The sequence below is a fragment of the Taudactylus pleione genome, unplaced genomic scaffold, assembly GCF_031769625.1.
Source record: "Taudactylus pleione unplaced genomic scaffold, aTauple2 ptg000162l, whole genome shotgun sequence".
NCBI lineage: Eukaryota > Metazoa > Chordata > Amphibia > Anura > Myobatrachidae > Taudactylus > Taudactylus pleione.
This window is the reverse complement of record NW_028284564.1, coordinates 2609469-2629806: the sequence shown is the minus strand read 5'-3', so window position 1 is coordinate 2629806 and position 20338 is coordinate 2609469. Positions and strand designations below refer to the sequence as shown.

General features: G+C 44.1%; 1 protein-coding gene across 1 annotated transcript in view; it reads left to right on the top strand.

Moving 5' to 3' along the window:
* The first annotated feature begins 388 nt into the window (after positions 1–388).
* The window catches only part of LOX (lysyl oxidase), a 115356-nt gene continuing 95406 nt past the window's right edge, over positions 389–20338 (top strand). The window contains exon 1 of the mRNA XM_088475156.1: positions 389–1052. Within this exon, the coding sequence (XP_088331282.1) occupies positions 389–1052 (664 nt within the window). The remainder of the gene's footprint in view (positions 1053–20338) is intronic.

Sequence of the window (20338 nt, the reverse complement as noted above, 5' to 3'; positions counted from 1 at the left end):
CTATAGCTGTCTGGCATAGATTTCCTTTTCTCTGTTTATGTTTCTGTATGGCCTTAATAGTCAGGTTTTGGAAGATATGTTAAGCTGCATGTTCTCAATCGCATTGTGGGAACAAATAACAAGGTGGCAGCAATCCAGTAAACCTTGTATAACTTTTATAAAATGTGCCAGAATCTTTAAAAACTCCCATCACTCCTCCCCTCTATTCACCAGTACTAGCACCAACAAAGCCAGAGAAAGATGAGAAGTGCCTTGCTCGCCTCTCTTTCCTGAAAGACTTGCTGCTACCCTTTATTTTATATCAGCTCCTTTTCTTACATCCTTATATGCTTTCAAGATTTATGTTTAACTTTTAAAGACCTAGATACTTCATATTACAATTGAAAAAATGGGCTGTATAAAGGGTAGTATACTTTTTCTTGCTGTGCTGTTATTACATAGCATTTTGCAAAGCACCTGCCAGGAACAGAGGATAGCCAATGGCCCAAATGCTTTATGGAGGCAGAGGGTGCACTGGCAGAACAATGGGAGAGTGTACAGCCTGCTGAGCCAGGGCTCTGAGTACCAGCCTTCCAGGAGGAGAGCTCCTGCATCCAGTGCATCTCAGAGCCGTTTGCTGCTCCTAAGCAGCAGAAATAGAACATCTCCAGGAGTCTCAGGGACACAAGTTTCCAGACCCGAACAACCCCAGACTGAAGTCCAACAAACCACAAGCACACATCAGGCAAGTGAATCTGCTGGTCGTCTCTGGTTCCAGGCTGGCAGCCCAAGAAGCCAAGGGCAGAATGCTGCTGGAAGACATAGAAATAGACAAGGCAGTGCCATAGATAGGAGACAGGACTCAGCACAGCCATCAAGTACACAGCAAACTCAGAGAGTAAATGCAGCTGCAGGCAACAGAGCCAGGCTGGACATGATGCAAGGAGATGATCCATATAACCCATACAAATACAATGACGACAATCCTTATTACAACTACTATGACACCTACGATAGGCCAAGGCAATCTGACAGGGAGAGACCTGGCTATGGTACCCGGTATCATCAGTATGGTAAGGAATAGGAATGCATGGATGAGTACCCTACAATTATACGTGTGTATTTGTGTGTATGTATATATATATATATATATATATATATATATAATTTATTTTTTTAATATATATAAATGTGAATAATTGATTTATTGTATATACTAGTATTCACTTCTATATTCATGAATATATTTGGGATTGCTTTTAGAAATAAAAAGAGCCTTGCGGGGGCTCCAGTATATTAGTTTGGCCATCTATGTAAAGGTGATTTGAAGTTTTACATGTGTTATTAATGTTCCCTTGACATGTATGTGCGATTATATGCTATATTTAATAGACATGCTGAGCAATATGTAACATATATTTATGTCAGCTATTTTAATAAATATTTGCAAAGAATTCAAGTGTTCAGCATCTGTTTCACTGGTTAATCTTGACCTCATTGTAATATGATCTGTAGAAATGCTGCACTGAGGATACAGCATCCCACAAACTTGTGCAGATTATATATAGAAACATTTAACAAAGAGACAGGCAGGCAATGACTTTAGTGCAAGTAAACTGAATTTAAGGTTTACAAATGAGCAACTAGAAACATCCATTGTATTGTTTGTATTTACTATTTAGCATTTGGAGGGTACATGGATAAATACTGCAAGGAAAAGCTTTCATTCAGTAAGTTAAATACAAAAAGACAAGTCAGTGTTTCTATTGTAAGTTTCTGGATCCTCAGGTTAGTTTTCAGCATTTTGTACCTTTCAAAAATATGATGGTAATTGGAGTTTAATGTTAAAACGGACAAATACGGTTTCAGGCGACAGACTAGAAAAACAGAGACAAAGATTAACAGAAAATGTTGGAAGTCCAGGATGTAAAGAGTAAAAGGTTTTTCCACTTTTAAGTATGGGAGGGCTAAATGGAAAGTAGGACATTCTGCAAATAATGTATTTAGAGAGGTGAAAAAACTTAAGTTCTAGCTAATATAATTACTGAATTACTGACATGTCCATATTTGTAGAATCTGTAAGAAAAACAATATGTATTTTATCTGCATTATTAGTGTACTTCTGTCTGATGGCTGTTATACTGTAGATGATCCATGGTCGATGATAAAATCTTTCCTTGAGCATAGAAATACAGAGCAGACCATTAATGTTGACATTGGGATTTGGAAGAAAATTATTGGGGTTATGTGGATTTTATTTGATGCTTTTCCACTGTGACACTTTTCTCAACCTGTGGATAACCTATGCACTGTAATCTGTGGCACAAGAGCAGCTTAATGTGTTTGAATACATTCATGCCTATTGATATAGTGGTTGAACCACCCCCTGCATGAAAAAGCTATATTTCTTTTCAACCAGGAAACACTATAAAGTCACATGATCGAACACATCCAATCACATGACACCATCTTGGGCAGCTGTGTATCCCATCAGCATGTATGTAGTCTATCCCAGACAGTCATGTTAATCATTATGTGATCACATTTCTCAGCCTGGGGGTGGCCCAACCACTATAAAGCAACTTTCCCAAAGTACTGTGGTTTAATAAGTAGTTTGAAGATCACATGGTTATTAAACAGCTCTGAGATGAATTGTGACAGAGGAGTTGGGTCTCATAAATGTTTCTTGTTTACAAATTATTATGTTTTATTTAAAAGTACCACCAAATTATACAGTGCTGTGTACTTGGAGGGTCTCATGACTGTACATAACATATAATGACATGAAAGCTAAGGTAAAGATGGCTCTGCTACAATGTGGTTAGTACACAGACAAAGCCAATTCCATACCCTCCAACATGACCCGTTCCACCAGGTACAAAATGCTCTGTTTCTGAACTTCTCTCTTTTTTATAATTGCAGCCACCTGTGTTGAAATGCCCTTCTCATCAATTACCTAGTTCAACACAGGTGACTGCAATCATAAATTAGGTGGGAAGTCCAGGAGCAGATCATTCTGTACCTGGTGGAAGGGGTCACGTTGGAGGGTAGGCAATTCTGGTGACTAATATGCAATAGCCATACCAAGCAAGCCAATTCTTTTGACTGATGTACAACTAAAAAACAATGCTGTTAACTATTAAATAAACCAAAGCCCATTTTGGTCACCATTACACAAAACAGATTACAAACCTATTCTGTAGATAAGCTTCATCATGCAACAGGTTCTCTATATGGCTTAGTGGAGGTCACATAACACTATAAGGCTCTATGGTGTCCAAGGTCTCCTCCATTTCTCCACTGTCCAATTTAACATGGCCTTAAGTTATCCTAGTGTGCTATTGCTGAATTGTGCTGCCAGGCAATGCGTCTTCACTGGTCATGGACACAGAGAGCATTATAATGAGTACTGACCTACAGATGAGAAGAGCACTACCTATTTCATTAGTGACAGCAATGAATACTTGCTAAGCACTCACCACTATATGCCCAGCAATACTGAGAGAACAAGGAATACTTAGCCTATGGGCTTGTTGTTGTCAGTGTGACTACTCATGTGGTTGGTGTGATTTCATGCAGCCCATGAAGTATAAAGTGTGATGAAGCTTCACATGCAGAGCCGGATTAAGATCTCACGTGGGCCCTAGGCAAGATACTGGTTTGTGGCCCCCATTCCGATCCATTCATACAATTAATATATTTTCTAGATAAACTGGAGCTGAAAGAAAATCTTACAAAGAACCCCCTCCTACTACAGAAACAGAAAATAAATTACAAAGCAATCTAATCCATAAAGACATAAAGTGTAGGGTCTTCTTAATGATAAACAGTGATAGGTAACATTATCAATCAGCTGTGCCTGCAATTCTGTCAGCACGTCATAGCAAACCATTCTCATTGCAGTCCAATTACACCCATCCAGTCGCAAGTGGAGATAGGACTGAGATAATACAATTCTGAGTACTGGCCCCTTCCCATTTTTGTGACCACCATACAATACTGAGAGCATTTTTGTGACCACCATAAACTGCAGAGAGCAGTTTTGTGACTGCTTTTACACTACAGTGAGCATACAGCATTTGTGCACACCATGAAAACATTTTTGTGACCCCCGTATAATATAGAGAGCATGCTAATGTCTGCCATATAATAGAGAGAGCATGTGAATGACCATCATATAATACAGAGAGCATGTGAATGTGAATGACCACCATATAAGACAGAGAGCATATGAATGACCACTATTCAACACAGAGTAGTTTTGAGTTTACCACACAATATTATCCCCTCATCCTAAAAAACTCCCTCAGGATGATTATAGCAGCCCCATTCACTATAACTGTCCACCCCCATATAAACAGTCCCTTATCCACATCAGTAATTCCATTCACATTCATTACTGTACCTCCTTCTGTCTAATAAAAAAATAGCTTCCAAGTTAATTAAACACCAAAAATCCCCTTCATCATTACTGACTCTCATAATAAAACCCACTCACAACTTACATATAAACTTTCCCCAACTATACCAATTACCCCCCATTCTCCCCCCCCCCTTCAGCTCCACTTACCTGTTGCTGTACAGTTCTCACTTACTGTAAATCTCTCATGAGGCTGCTACTGATCTGAGAATGTGATGGGCTCCAATCAGAGATCATCAAATGCTCCTCTGACCCCTCTACAGTGTCTCATGGGATTTACTCAGTAGTGCAACACCACTCCCACTGTGTCCCCATCCCCAGAGCCCACTCTGAAACTGAGAGACTGTCTGTGACATTCATAGTCACAGATTATGAGGGGTCTATTCACTAAGCCTTGGAGAGAGATAAAGTACCTACCAATCAGCTCCTAACTGTAACTTTACAGGCTGTGCTTGAAAAATTTGAGGACCTAATTTATCAATGAGTTTTATAATTCACAATGAGTAATAAAACTTGTTGAAAATGATAAATGGGGCTCAAGCCAATCAGCTCTCAACTGTCATTTTTCAAACAGATGATAGTTGGGAGCTGATTGGCTGTAGCACCATTACCATACGCAACAAGTTTTATTACTCGTTGTAAATGATAAAACTCATTGATAAATGAGGCCCTCATTAGGAGCTAATTGGTTGATACTTTATCTCTCTCCACTTTATCTCTCACCAAGGCTTAGTGAATAGACCCCACTGTCTGAGACTGTCTGTGAGTGACACTGTAAGACTTTACTGCTGCTGGCACCCCCACTCACTGCTATCCCCCACACACTCCCTTGCATCCTGCCCTTCCCCCCTGCCTGGCGGCAGACACAGGCCTTTATCATCCAACCAGGTCCTAGGCGGCCGCCTGTATCGTCTTGTGTATAACCTGACTCTGCTTATATAGCGGTAATCATTGCAGAACACCTACACCAACAGTAATATTATTATCCTTTATTTATAAAGCACTGATATACTGCTGTATTATATATTGAGAGAGTCTTAACACAAAAACTACATACAATGACATGGAACATAGGGCCTGATTCAGCTAGGAACGCAGTTGCTAATACGCATGCAATTGGCCAATTGTTGTATACTGCGCATGTATACGCATCTCAGTGTGCGAGCTAGCCACTGCGATGGCAAAGACTACGCAGACCCATCACAGAGTGATTTACAGGAAGTGCCATTTGTGGGTGGTAACAGGAGGGTGGTTGGGCGAATGTAGGCGTGCCAGTGCGTTTCAACGGCGTTGCAGGGACATGCAAGTGTGCGTGAGGCTGTGATAGTACTCGATTGTACCGATGGTTTCGTAGTCCTGCTAAACATTACTCATGTGTGTAAGGTAAAGTGGGCGTCCTTATGTAGTGCAGCGCCGGCATTGCAATCGAATGGATTACCATACTATAGCAGTTTAACTGCGTGCGTAATCGTTATTGCATTCGCAGTTGCGTTTCTTGCTGAATCAGGCCCATAAGGTAAAGATAACCCTGCCCAAATGAGTTAAGAAAGTAAGTGCCTGATTCAGAGTTGGGAATATAGTAAGAATAGTAAGTAACTTTGTACCTGGACAAACAATGTTGTACTGCAAGGGGTGCAAATACATCATTCTTTTTTTTGCATGCAGAACAAATACTAGCTGCAGTGGTGTCCCTCCCCGCGGGGACACCCAGTGCGGGGAGGTATGCCATGAGCGCAGCTGCTAAAAAGGGGGCATGGCCTCACAGACAACGGGCGTGGCCTCACAGCCTGAACCCCGTTCCCGGCTGTGGTTATCATCACTGGGGTGGTGGGGGGTGCCGGAGGTGCGAAGTGCCGGCTTTCTCACTGTGACAGGAGCCGAGTGCAGCACTAAATGCTACAGTGCAGCACCCGGCTGCTCTCACTGAGGGGGAGCCAGCACCTTGGTGTCACCCCTCGGCAGGTGACACCCGGGTGTGGCATGCACCCCCCTTGTGACGTCACTGACTATTTTTGTATATAACCCACAAATGCTGGACAGCTTTATGTTTACACTGCAATTTAGAATTCAGTTTGGACACATCCCTCCCAAATCTACATCTCCCTGAACATTTTAAATCAGTGCAGCATGGTTTTGACCAAAATGCACAGTTACTTACTTTCTTACTCTATTCCCTACTCTGAATCAGGCCCTGAGTCATGTGGTGAACACATAATATACAGTATGAGGTAGCGGAATAACAATATAGATGCTAAGGCCAATATTAAAGCAGCCATTGACAGCAGTCCTTTGTAGAGATGTGCAGGCTCAGATGGTTCGGATTTTCCAGCCAAATTTTGGGCCTCAGAAAGAGGCAAAACGTCATCTTTCATCAGGGAACACTGGGCTTCATTCAGAGCCGCTCGTTCGTTCCGAGCGATGTTCGCACAACTGTGCATGCATTACAGATTGTAATACGCATGCGCAAACCAGTCAGTGCGGCCGAAAATCGTGTGCTCGCTAAATAGCGAATGCCTGCTATTTTGGGTGACAGGAGGAGGCGTATGTGGGTGGTAACAGGGGAAGGTGCTTGAAAACGGGGAGTGGAGATCAGAACGCAGGCGTGCTTAAAGGTCAAAACGGGTGTTTTAAGGGTGTGCATAATTAATACAGGAGCGTCATTGACCACGTCACTTGGTTATTTTAAAGTCAGAACTGCTCGCAAGATTGTGGTAGGAAAAACCAACCACAAGAATAGCGAGCAGTTCATACGCTGTTTGATGTACTCGATTAATCTAATAAATAGCGGACATGACGTATGATGCGAGCGGCCAGGAGGCGTCTTTTACAAAAATACGACCGCATGTTTTGTTCGCTCGTTCAGACATAGAGGTGTGAACAGACCGCAAAGAGCGAACGGTTCATTTAAATAGCCACCCCCTTTTTCTGAACGAGCGAGCGCAAATAGCGTCTGGCTCTGAATCAGACCCACAGAGCGCTTAGAGTTATCCGGAAGTGCTGAACGCTGGTGCCTCTGGGAGAAGAAGCAGAAAGCTGCATCTTTTCCCATATAACCCCTGACAATGAGCATGAAGACCCTGATAATGAGCACGAGATCCCTGACAACAAGCGTGAGACCACTGACAACGAGCATGAGACCCCTGTCAACGAGCACTTAAACCCATAGCATAAAACCCCTGAAAACAAGCATGAAACCCCTGGCAATGAGCATGAGGGGGAGGGCGCCATAAACTTTTTTGGCAGGTGGCGGGCAAAATGTTTAGTATGTATATGCCACTGCACGGCTGCGTTCCGACTTTGCCTAGTTAGGGAGAGTTTCTCCGTCTAAACATGACCTAAGTAGCTGCGGCTATCTGAGAACACAGCAGCTGTCACTGATGGCCCCACATCACTCCCATAACATGCCCATGAGACACACTTTTTGCATTCACTTCAGGTCACCGCCCAGGAACGCCCATCACTCTGCCGCTCCATTTTCAATACCATCTGATCCGATCGCAACAGCATAATTGTGTGCACATTCAGGGTAACACATTTGCCGTACTGGCTTTCACACATGTGCAGTTGCTAAAAATCACATTGTGCAAGTTTTATGCTCAGATGCATTGATATTTATATTATTTGCTGTTATGTATATTAAAACACTTGAAGTACACAATAAAGTGTATGTTGCAGACTTATTCTGGTTAGACTTTTTTGTCATTGGCTTGGTAACCAATTATTTGGAACCCCCCCTTTCAAAATCCTGCATTTGCCACTGGTAAGTATACACTCTTGGTTTCTTTGGTGCGTATGAAGTACAGAAGTAATTTCCCACTGACTTGTATACAATACAGACTGCCTTATTGTAGGCTAGTTTACATTAGAACCCACTCTCTGGTGGTTTGTGTACAGAGTGGTACCCATTCTGTGAGTAAAATATAAAAAAAACACTATTTTCTGCTGGAAAATGTACATTAACCACTTAAGTGACGATTTACTTCCCAGAAAACAGCTCAGAAATTGTAATTTTTATTTACATTTTGTAATAAAGTTTAAATATTATTTTTAATAACATATTTAACTATTTTATAAAAAAATATAAAAAATAATTATATATATATATCTAGGGGGTGTTTTGCAAACCCCCCATCCCTCTGTGTCCATAGGCCCCCATTGTAAAATAACTGCCTACCCCCTATAGTCAATAGACCCACCCAGGGTTTCATAAATCCTGATAATAATACCCCCCCACACACCCCATTAATAGTAAAGAAAGCCCTGTTTTCTAAACCAACCCTTCCCCCCTGTAAAAAAATAATTTTTTTCTTTGCCCCCTCATCCTCCTCCTACCCTGTGACCAATATAATTTGTTTTTATTATTTTACCCCCCTTTCAGAGTGATAATACTCTTTATTAGTGCCCCCCTCATCCCCACTGATGTTAGATCTCCCCTCTTGGCTAACCCACCAGCCCCATGGGCATAACCCCCAACCACCATATGCAGAACGCAGCGGAGCGTGTGCCCCCCCCTGCTGAAGCTGATCTCTGCACTTGCAGAGATAAGCCAAAAAGTGCTTGGAGGGGAACTAAGTTCCCCTCCATGCACTGTGATCCCCGGGACATGTGCACTGGAGTGCCGTTCGCACAACATTCAGGGGTCGTGATACCGGAAGTGATGCCAGCGGTCACAGCCCACCGCATCACTTATGGGTGGTCCAGGGAGTCGAAGAAGATTAGTTCTGCAGGACGGATCCCCTCTGCAAAAACCGGGGAAAGCAGGGTGGCAGCGAGGTCACATGTGATGCGACGTTGCCAACTTAAGCACTGCTGTCTGCGGTCGCATCACATGTGACACTGCCAGTTAACTGGTTAAAGAGGCCATTATCTGGAGGGTATATATGGCCTGATTCCGCATGGATTGCAATTGCGATCGCAGCTGCGTAATCGCACGCAATACAGCTGCGAAAGTATGCTAATGCCTGCCACAGCTCAGCCAACATAGAGACGCCACTACTGTTTTCTTACATCTGTAATATCTCATAGTCCTGCATATACATCGTTAACATCAAAGCACATCGGTCCCTCACGCACAATTACAGCAGGTCTGACCCGTCGCAGAAATTGCAAGTCTCGTTGCACGTAGTGAGTACTCAAGCTGTGTAGGCAATAGCAGAGGGTAATTTATGCACGCCAATGCAACGGCGATCAGACGGACAGACACGCCTGCGTTTCTCCAACCACTCCCCCAAACGCTCACAGCCTGTCACTCACTCTGCGATGGATTCCTTTCTGCATGCATAATTGCAGTGCGAATGCAGTGCACACGCAATGCGTTGCATATACGCATGTGCAGTACGCAACAATCAGCTGATCTGCGTACGCGGTTGCAAATGCGATCCATGCTGAATCAGGCTCATAGTTACATAGTTATATAATGTTGGCAGGAAAAAGCCAACAAGGTTGTAATGTTATTTAAAGCAATTTAACCGTTTCAACATTATGCTGTCCACATTACTGTGGAGAGCATTCAGTAACTGTCGACAAATCGTATCTATCACATCTGGAGGCTAGTGATCAATAAGGAATAATTTTCCTTTGTGGCCACTACTGTATGTAGCACATAGCTCATCATCATATGGCTATTGTACAATATAGAGACCATTATGTTGTTATTTTAGTCCTGTTATTCTATTCAACATTTCTATTCTCTGATGAGTACTGTAGTGTACAATATCAGCCTTTCCCTGAGATTAGTATACTATACCCTTTATATGCTTTTATGCTCCAGTCAAATCTCTGAAATATTACCAGGTTTTGGGATCACTGGCTGATAAGTATTCCTACTTCTGTTATGTAGTGAACTCCAGCACACAGCGCCTGATTCTGATTTGGGAATAGAATAAAGGCGGGTATCCACTAGGCGAATTTAAGGTCGGGATGTCAGCAGTCAAGATTCTGGAGCAGGATTCTGACCGCCAGCATCCCGACCACTAGGATGCCGATTACATCCCATATGTATATATTAGGGGTGAGCGGATTTCTGAAATGCGAACCCCCCCGATCCCCCCCGATCCGAGGCCGATCCGAGTCAGGCTTGACTTTTCCCACCTGACTCGGATCTGAAATCGAGGCAAAACGTCATCATCCCACCTTCCGGGTCTCGCGGGTTTTTGGATTCTATATAAGGTACCCGCGTCTGCGCCATTTTCTCACTCGGCTGTGGACAGTGAAGAGGGAGGGTGGGAGTTAGGGCTGGCTGGGCTGTGTAGTGTAGTGTAGTGTAGTGCAGTGTAGTGCTGTGCTGTGCTGCGCTGTGCTGCTGTTGTCCATAGTGTCCACTCCTCCAAAGTCCATAGGGGCTGGCTGGACTGTGTTGTGCAATCAGTTGTCCATAGGGGCTGTGTCCACTCAACAGTCCTGTGCAGTGTCCCAGTCCTAAAGGGGTGCTGCAGTGTTGTCCAGGGGGTGCTCTGTCCATCAGGGGTGCTCCCCCCAAGTGCAAAAAAAATAAATATTTTTTCTGTGTTTGTGAATTGTGTGCGCAGTAGCCGCACGTGCATCAACAAAGTAGCGCCAAGCGTGCGCCTGTGTCATAAGTAAAGGGCCGGCAGGCTTGAACATTAAAGGGTGCTGTAACCCCCAAAGTGCAGTCCAACCAAAATAAAAATATATTTTCTGTGTTTGTGAATTGTGTGCGCAGTAGCTGCACGTGCATCAACAAAGGAGCAGCGCCAGGCGTGCGCCTGTGTCCCATAAGTAAAGGGCCGGCTGGCTTGTCCATTAAAGGGCGCTGTAACCCCCAAAGTGCACTCCAAACAAAATAAAAAATATTTTCTGTGTTTGTGAATTGTATGCAGTGTGGCTGCACGTGCATCAACAAAGGAGCAGCACCAAGCGTGCGCCTGTGTCCCATAAGTAAAGGGCCTGCTGGCTTGTCCGTTAAAGGTTGCTGTAACCCCCAAAGTGCACTCCAAACAAAATAAAAAAATATTTTCTGTGTTTGTGAATTGTGTGCACTGTGGCTGCACGTGCATCAACAAAGGAGCAGCGCCAAGCATGCACCTGTGTCCCATAAGTAAAGGGCCAGCTGGCTTGTCCGTTAAAGGGTGCTGTAACCCCCAAAGGGCACTCCAAACAAAATAAAAAAATATTTTCTGTGTTTGTGAATTGTGTGCACTGTGGCTGCACGTGCATCAACAAAGGAGCAGCGCCAAGCATGCGCCTGTGTCCCATAAGTAAAGGGCCGGCTGGCTTGTCCATTAAAGGGTGCTGTAACCCCCGAAGTGCGCTCCACAAAAAATAAAAAATTCTCCTTTTTTTTCTGTCTTTGTGAATTGTGTGGGCTGTAGCTGCACCTGCATCCTCAAAGCAGCAGCGACAAGTGTGCGTCTGTCTGTTAAAGGGTGGTGTAACCCCCAAAGTGCATTCCAACAAAAATAAAACATTTTCTTCTGTGTTTGTGAATTGTCTGCACTGTACGTGCATCCTCAAAGCAGCAGCACCAAGTGTGCTTCTGTGTGTTAAAGGGTGGTGTAACCCTCAAAGTGCGCTCCACAAAGAATAAAAAATTCTCCTTTTTTTTCTGTCTTTGTGAATTGTGTGGGCTATAGCCGCACATGATCCTCAAAGCAGTAGCGCCAAGCATGCGTCTGTCTGTTAAAGGGTGGTGTAACCCCCAAAGTGCACTCCAACAAAAATAAAACATTTTCTTCTGTGTTTGTGAATTGTCTGTACTGTACGTGCATCCTCAAAGCAGTAGTAACAAGTGTGCGTCTGTCTGTTAAAGGGTGGTGTAACCCCCAAAGTGCATTCCAACAAAAATAAAACATTTTCTTCTGTGTTTGTGAATTGTCTGCACTGTACGTGCATCCTCAAAGCAGCAACACCAAGTGTGCATCTGTGTGTTAAAGGGTGGTGTAACCCTCAAAGTGCGCTCCACAAAGAATAAAAAATTCTTCTTTTTTTCTGTCTTTGTGAATTGTGTGGGCTATAGCCGCACATGATCCTCAAAGCAGTAGCGCCAAGCGTGCGTCTGTCTGTTAAAGGGTGGTGTAACCCCCAAAGTGCACTCCAACAAAAATAAAACATTTTCTTCTGTGTTTGTGAATTGTCTGTACTGTACGTGCATCCTCAAAGCAGTAGTAACAAGCGTGCGTCTGTCTGTTAAAGGGTGGTGTAACCCTCAAAGTGTGCTCCACAAAAAAAAAAAAATTCTTCCTTTTTTTCTGTCTTTGTGAATTGTGTGCACTGTAGCTACACGTGCATCAACAAAGGAGCAGCGGCAAGCGTGCGCCTGTGTCCCATAAGTAAAGAGCCGGCTGGCTCATTTCTTAAAGGGTGGTGTAACCCACAAAGTACACTAGTCTCCAACAAAAATAAAAAATTATTTTCTGTGTTTGTGTGCGCCTTAGCCGCACGTATATATCAATATAACATAAATGGAGGACAAAACTTTCTCCGTTAAAAATAAAATAGGGAAAGATCAAGAACCACTAACTCCTAGTGCTGAAGCTGCTGCCACTAGTCATGACATAGACGGTAACATGCCATCAACGTCGTCTGCCAAGGTCGATGCCCAATGTCATAGTAGAGGGCACATACAATTCCAAATGACAAAGTTCAGGAAAATGACCTTAAAAAAAACATTTACATCATCTGAGGAGAAACGTAAACTTGCCAATATGCCATTTACGACACAGAGTGGCAAGGAACTGTTAAGGTCTTTCCCTATGTTCATGACTAGTGGTTCAGCTTCACATGACGATGGAAGCCCTCCTCCCGCTAAAAAAATCAAAAGAGTTAAGCTGGCAATAGCACAGCGAAGAACTGTACGTTCTAAGAAGATATCACAAATCCCCAAGGAGAGTCCAAGTGTGGTGGCGGTTGGTGGCGGTTGCGATGCCTGACCTTCCCAGCACTGGATGGGAAGAGGTGGCTCTTTCCACCATTTGCATGCCCTCTGCAAGTGCTGAAAGGAGCACCCACAGTCCACTTGCTGATATGCAAATTGCAGATGTCACGGTTGAAGTACAACAGGATGAGGATACTGGTGTAGCTGGCGCTGAGGAGGAAGTTGGCGAGGAGGATTCTGATGGTGATGTGATTTGTTTAAATCATACTCCGGGGGAGACAGCTGTTGTCCGTGGGATGAAAAAGCCCATCACGGTCATGCCTGGGCAGAAGACCAAACATTCCACCTCTTTGGTCTGGCAATATTTCTATCCAAATCCGGACAACAACTGTCTTGCCATATGTACCATATGTAAAGGTGAAATAAGTAGGGGTAGGGATGTTTACCACCTAGGAACATCCTCCCTTATACGGCACCTACAGCGCATTCATAAAAAGTTACTGTCAAGTTCAGAAACTTTGGCTAAGACTGTAAGCAGTCCAGGGACACCTAAATCCCGTTGTCCTGTTGTATCCAAGCGTCTGCAAACCACACCGTCAACTCCCTCCTTGTCAATTTCCTCCTTAGTCAGGATCGGAAGTAGTCCTGCAGGCCATGTCACTGGCATGACTGACTCTCCTATCCCGGATTCCTCCGGAGGATCCTGCATTGCTACGCCTACTGCTGCTGTTGCTGCTGCTGGGAGTCATTCATCATCCCAGAGAGGAAGTAGGAACACCACTACTTTTACTAAACAATTGACTCTTCAACAGTACTTAGCGAGGAGGATGAAGTACGACAGCAGTCATCCTGAAGCAAAACGTATAACTGAGGCCTTGACTGCTATGTTGGTGTTAGACGTGCATCCGGTATCCGCCATTAGTGCAGTGGGATTTAGACAATTGATGGAGGTAGTGTGTCCCTGGTTCCAAATCCAGTCTAGATTCCACTTCACTAGGCAGGCGATACCGAGACTGTACAGAAACGTCAGAAAAAGTGTCCTCAGTGTCCTGTAAAATGCGGTTGTACCCAATGTCCACTGAACCACGGACAGGTGGACAAGTGGAACAGGGCACACTAAGGACTATATGACTGTGACAGCCCACTGGGTAGATGTATCACCTTACGCAGCAACAACAGCAGCGTCACCAGTAGCAGCATCTCAGAAACGCCAGCTCGTTCCAAGGCAGGCTACGCTGTGTATCACCGGTTTCACGAAGAGGCACACTGCCGACAACCTCTTAGAGAAACTGAGGGAAATCATCGCCCAGTGGTTTACCCCACTTAGACTCTCCTGGGGATTTGTGATATCTGACAATGCCACCAATATTGTGCGGGCATTACATCTGGGCAAATTCCAGCACGTCCCATGTTTTGCTCACACAATAAACTTGGTGGTGCAGAATTTTCTGAAAAGCGACAGGGGCGTGCAGGAGACACTTTGGGTGGCCCGAAAAATTTTGGGCCACTTTCGCCATTCAGCGACTGCGTGCCAAAGACTGGAGCACCAGCAAACACTCTTGAACCTGCCCCGCCATCACCTGAAGCAAGAGGTTGTGACGCGGTGGAACTCATCCCTCTATATGCTTCAGAGGATGGAGGAGCAGCAAAAGGCCATACAAGCCTATACATCTACCTATGACATAGGCAAAGGAGGGGGTATTCACCTGACTCAAGCGCAGTGGAGAATGATTTCCATGTTGTGCAAGGTTCTCCAGCCCTTCGAACTTGCCACATGTGAAGTCAGTTCAGACACTGCCAGCTTGAGTCAGGTCATTCCCCTCATTAGGCTTTTGCAGAAGCAGCTGGAGAAAGTGAAGGAGGAGCTAAGACAGAGCGATTCCGCTCGGCATGTGGGACTTGTGGATGAAGCCCTTCATTCGCTTTGCCAGGATTCCAGGGTGGCCAATCTGTTGAAATCAGACCACTACATTTTGGCCACCATGCTCGATCCTAGGTTTAAAGCCTATGTGGTGTCTCTCTTTCCGGCCGACACAAGCCTGCAGAGGTGCAAAGACCTGCTGGTGAAAACACTGTCAGCTGAAGCAGAACGTGACACGTCAACAGCTCCTTCTTCATTTTCTCCTGCAACTGGGGCTGCCAGAAAATAACTTAGGTATCCTAAACAACCCGCTGGCGGTGATACAGGGCAGGCAGTACCAAGTTTGGACATCTGGTCTGGACAGAAGGACCTGGCAACAATTTCTGACATGTCTACTGTCACTGCATATAATACTGTCACCATTGACAGAATGGTGGAGGATTACATCGGTGACAGCATCCAAGTAGCCATGTCAGACAGTCCGTACCTGTACTGGCAGGAAAAAGAGGCAATTTGAAGGCCCCTGTACAAACTGGCTCTATTTTACCTGAGTTGCCCCCCTCCAGTGTGTACTCTGAAAGAGTGTTTAGTGCAGCCTCCAGAACGTACAGAGGGACCTTTGGTGATGGATTCCAGCGGGGACGAATTAATACTCTGTGAGGATGAGGATGTACACAACACTGAAGAGGGTGAGGAATCGGTGGATGAGGAGGATGAGGACGACATCTTGCCTCCGTAGAGCCAGTTTGTGCAGGGACAGATTAATTGCCATCTTGTTTTGTGGGGGCCCAAACGAACCAATCAGTTCAGCCACAGTCGTGTGGCAGACCCTGGCGCTGAAATGATTGGTTTGCTAAAGTGTGCATGTCCTGTTTATACAACATAAGGGTGAGTGGGAGGGCCCAAGGACTATTCCATCTTGCACCTCTTTTTTTTCTTTGCATTATGTACTGTTTGGGGCCTAGTTTTTCAAACTGCCATCCTGTCTGCCACTGCAGTGTCACTCCTAGATGGGCCACGTGTTTGTGCCACCCACTCGTGTCGCTTAGCATAGTCATCCAGCTACCTCGGTGCAACCTTTTGGACATAAAAACACTATTGTGAGGTGTGAGGTGTTCAGAGTAGACTGGAAATGAGTGGCAATTAAGGTTCTTGAGGTTAGTAATAGCATAGGAGCAGAAAAACCTACAAATTCTGTGATTTTAGCTGTTTTTATGCTTTTTTTAAAAAAAAATACAGATCCAAAATACAAAACCCAGAACCCAAAACACGGAAGGGTGGTTTTGGCAAAACCAATCCAGATCCAAAACACGAAGAAAGATCCAGATCCAAAACCAAAACACGAAAAGTGGCCAGTGCACACCCCTAGTATATATATATATTAGGGGTGTGCACCGGCCACTTTTCGTGTTTTGGTTTTGGATCTGGATCTTTCTTCGTATTTTGGATCTGGATTGGTTTTGCCAAAACCACCCTTCCGTATTTGCTTGACACCCTTTAACGGACAAGCCAGCCGGCCCTTTACGTATGGGACACAGGCGCACGCTTGGTGCTGCTCCTTTGTTCATGCACGTGCTGCCACAGTGCACACAATTCACAAACACAGAAAATAATTTTTTATTTTTGTTGGAGACTACTGCACTTTGTGGGTTACACCACCGTTTAAGAAATGAGCCAGCCGGCCCTTTACTTATGGGACACAGGCGCACGCTTGGCACTACTTTGTTGATGCACGTGCGGCTACAGCCCACACAATTCACAAACACAGAAAATATTTTTTTATTTTGTTTGGAGTGCCCTTTTGGGGTTACAGCACCCTTTAACGGACAAGCCAGCCGGGCTTTTACTTATTGGACACAGGCGTACGCTTGCAGCTGCTACTTTGTTGATGCACGTGCAGCCACAGTGCACACAATTCACAAACAGAATTTTTTTTTTTATTTTGTTTGGAGTGCCTTTTGGGGTTACAGCACCCTTTAATGGACAAGCCAGCTGGCCATTTATTTATGGGACACAGGCTCACGCTTGGCACTACTTTGTTGATGCACGTGCGGCTACTGCGCACACAATTCACAAACACAGAAAATATTTTTTTATTTTGTTTGGAGTGTACTTTGGGGGTTACAGCACCCTTTAACGGTCAAGCTAGCTGGCCCTTTACTTATGACACAGGCGCACGCTTGGCACTACTTTGTTGATGCACGTGCGGCTACTGCTCACACAATTCACAAACACAGAAAATATTTTTTTATTTTGTTTGGAGTGTACTTTGGGGGTTACAGCACCCTTTAACCGTCAAGCCAGCTGGCCCTTTACTTATGACAAAGGCGCACGCTTGGCACTACTTTGTTGATGCACGTGCGGCTACTGCGCACACAATTCACAAACACAGAAAATATTTTTTTATTTTGTTTGGAGTGCCTTTTGGGGGTTATAGCACCCTTTAGCAGTCAATCCAGCCGGCCCTTTACTTATGGGACACAGGACACACGCTTGGCACTACTTTGTTGATGCACGTGCGGCTACTGCGCACACAATTCACAAACACAGAAAATATTTTTTTATTTTATTTGGAGTGCCTTTGGGGGTTACAGCACCCTTTAACGGTCAAGCCAGCCAGCCCTTTACTTATGACAAAGGCGCACGCTTGGCACTACTTTGTTGATGCACGTGCGGCTACTGCGCACACAATTCACAAACACAGAAAATATTTTTTAATTTTGTTTGGAGTGTACTTTGGGGGTTACAGCACCCTTTAATGGACAAGCCAGCCGGCCCTTTACTTATGGGACACAGACGCACGCTTGGCGCTGCTCCTTTGTTGATGCACGTGCAGCCACAGTGCACACAATTCACAAACACAGAAAAAATATTTATTTTTTTGCACTTGGGGGGAGCACCCCTGATGGACAGAGCACCCCCTGGACAACACTACAGCACCCCTTTAGGACTGGGACACTGCACAGGACTTTGGAGTGGACACAGCCCCTATGGACAACTGACTGCACAACACAGTCCAGCCAGCCCCTATGGACTTTGAAGGAGTGGACGCAGCCCATATGGACAACAGCAGCACAGCGTAGCACAACACTACACTGCACTACACTACACTAAACAGCCCAGCCAGCCCTAACTCCCACCCTCCCTCTTCACTGTCCATAGCCGAGTGAGAAAATGTAGCCGACGCGGGTACCTTATATAGGACCCAAAACCCGCGAGACCCGGAAGGCGGGTTGATGACGTTTTGCCTCGATTTCAGATCCGAGTCAGGCGGGAAAAGTCGAGCCTGACTCGGATCGGCCTCGGATCAGGGGGGCTCGGGGGGGTTTGGATTTCAGAAATCCGAACCCGCTCACCCCTAATATATATATATATATATATATATATTCGATTCCTACCTATCGATTCCTACCTACCTATACCTTCTAAAATTGTTGCTATTTAGCGTAATGAGTTGCACAAGAAATAAATGCTTTCAGACTTTGAGTGTGGTTCCAATGCACAAAAAGTTATTATTCAATATAAAAACAGATGGTTACACGCTGTGATCTAAATACAATTAGCGCAAATAAATTATACAGACCCAAGGTACAGTCGTTACATACGCGCTCTGGACCCAGATTCCGGCATCAAAGTAGAAACCTCCATCAACAGCAAAGCAAGAAGAAGGTTTAGGGAGCCCACATATATACTCTTACAGGGATTGACAATACAATAGAACAGTTTGGCATGATTCCATTAGTTCTTCTTTTTGGTTCTTCTGTTACAGTACAGTTCATAGGTCAATTCGTATGGACACAAACCAGCCTCCAACAGCTCTTTATGTCCTGTTTCCCGCTGCATAATAAATCTAAGCTGGCTATATTACAGAGTACATTTTAATGTTTAACTCTCTATAGTCCATAGTTTGCAGACACATGTTGCGATCTTCTCACCGATGATACCGGAAATCTGCAAAGACACAGTGGATCAGTACAACACCAAACACGGTCTGCTTACCATGTACTAAACCTTAGATATCAAATTACATTTATTTCACAACATTAATAATACTGAATAACCTTGAATATTACACTTTAATGTTAGGGAACCTTTTTATGTAAGTGTGCAGTGTGTAAGTATTGGGGAATTGGGAAAAGACGCTAGTTAGCGTTGTGCAAATACGTGTTTGTGGAGTACACCATGGTACGTGTTTTGCAGGGTTGATCATTTTATATGTTTTAGTGACTGTCTGTATTTATATGATGAGGACTTTTAACTTCTTTCTATTGCATGGGAATCGCACAACGCTAAATAATAGCATCGCCGTATGTACTTATAATGGGCGAGATTCACTATAATGGTGCTGGGCGGCCAGTCGTAAAATGGCGTCTCATTGACATTCGCAAAATGGCGTCGTGCACATATAATTTTAAACCGATCCTGTCTCCAATTATCCGGCTTCGACAATATATATATATATATATTCCAAAATTGTCCCGCACTCTCAACTTAAAAATAGACAACGATGGGGTGCTTCCAAGGATCAATGGATCCCACATACACGCTTGAATTTCCAACCAGTGGAAGGAGGCACTCGCCACTTGAATGATAAAAATAATTTTTATTCATAGTCAGTTTTCACACTTGTTGGGATACATCTGTATTCTGGTCAACGTTTCCCAAAAAGGACCTTTATCCAAAAGATCATACATACACACATATTTCATGTGATTGACTCACATATTCATGTGAGTCAATCACATGAAAGTAAAGTCGTTATATGAGGCAAAGCTTATTGAAGATATACAGCCTCATGCATCAGGACTGTTCACTATGTAATGGAGTGCATCCGTGTGGTGTGCTGAAAGTGAATCGGTCAGCCGATTCATATATAAATACATGTTTGTACATATATATATATATACACACACATGTATATACATACATGTATATACATATATATATACATATATATATATATATATATATATATATATATATGTACAAATGGAAAAGTGGCGGCGGTAGTAAATCAACAAGACAGGGTCACGGACACATTAAATTAGTTTACGTATATATACATGTATTTATATATATATACATAAATATTGTGACACAGTTAGGTTAGGGGGTCCCTCTCCTGGGTAGATTACTCCTTCCTTACACACACACAGCAGCAGGGAAGCAGCACACCAGTCTGGATGCAAGTACAAGCTGGTCGGCGCCAGTCTTTATTGTACAATGTCAGAAACATAAAGAAAAC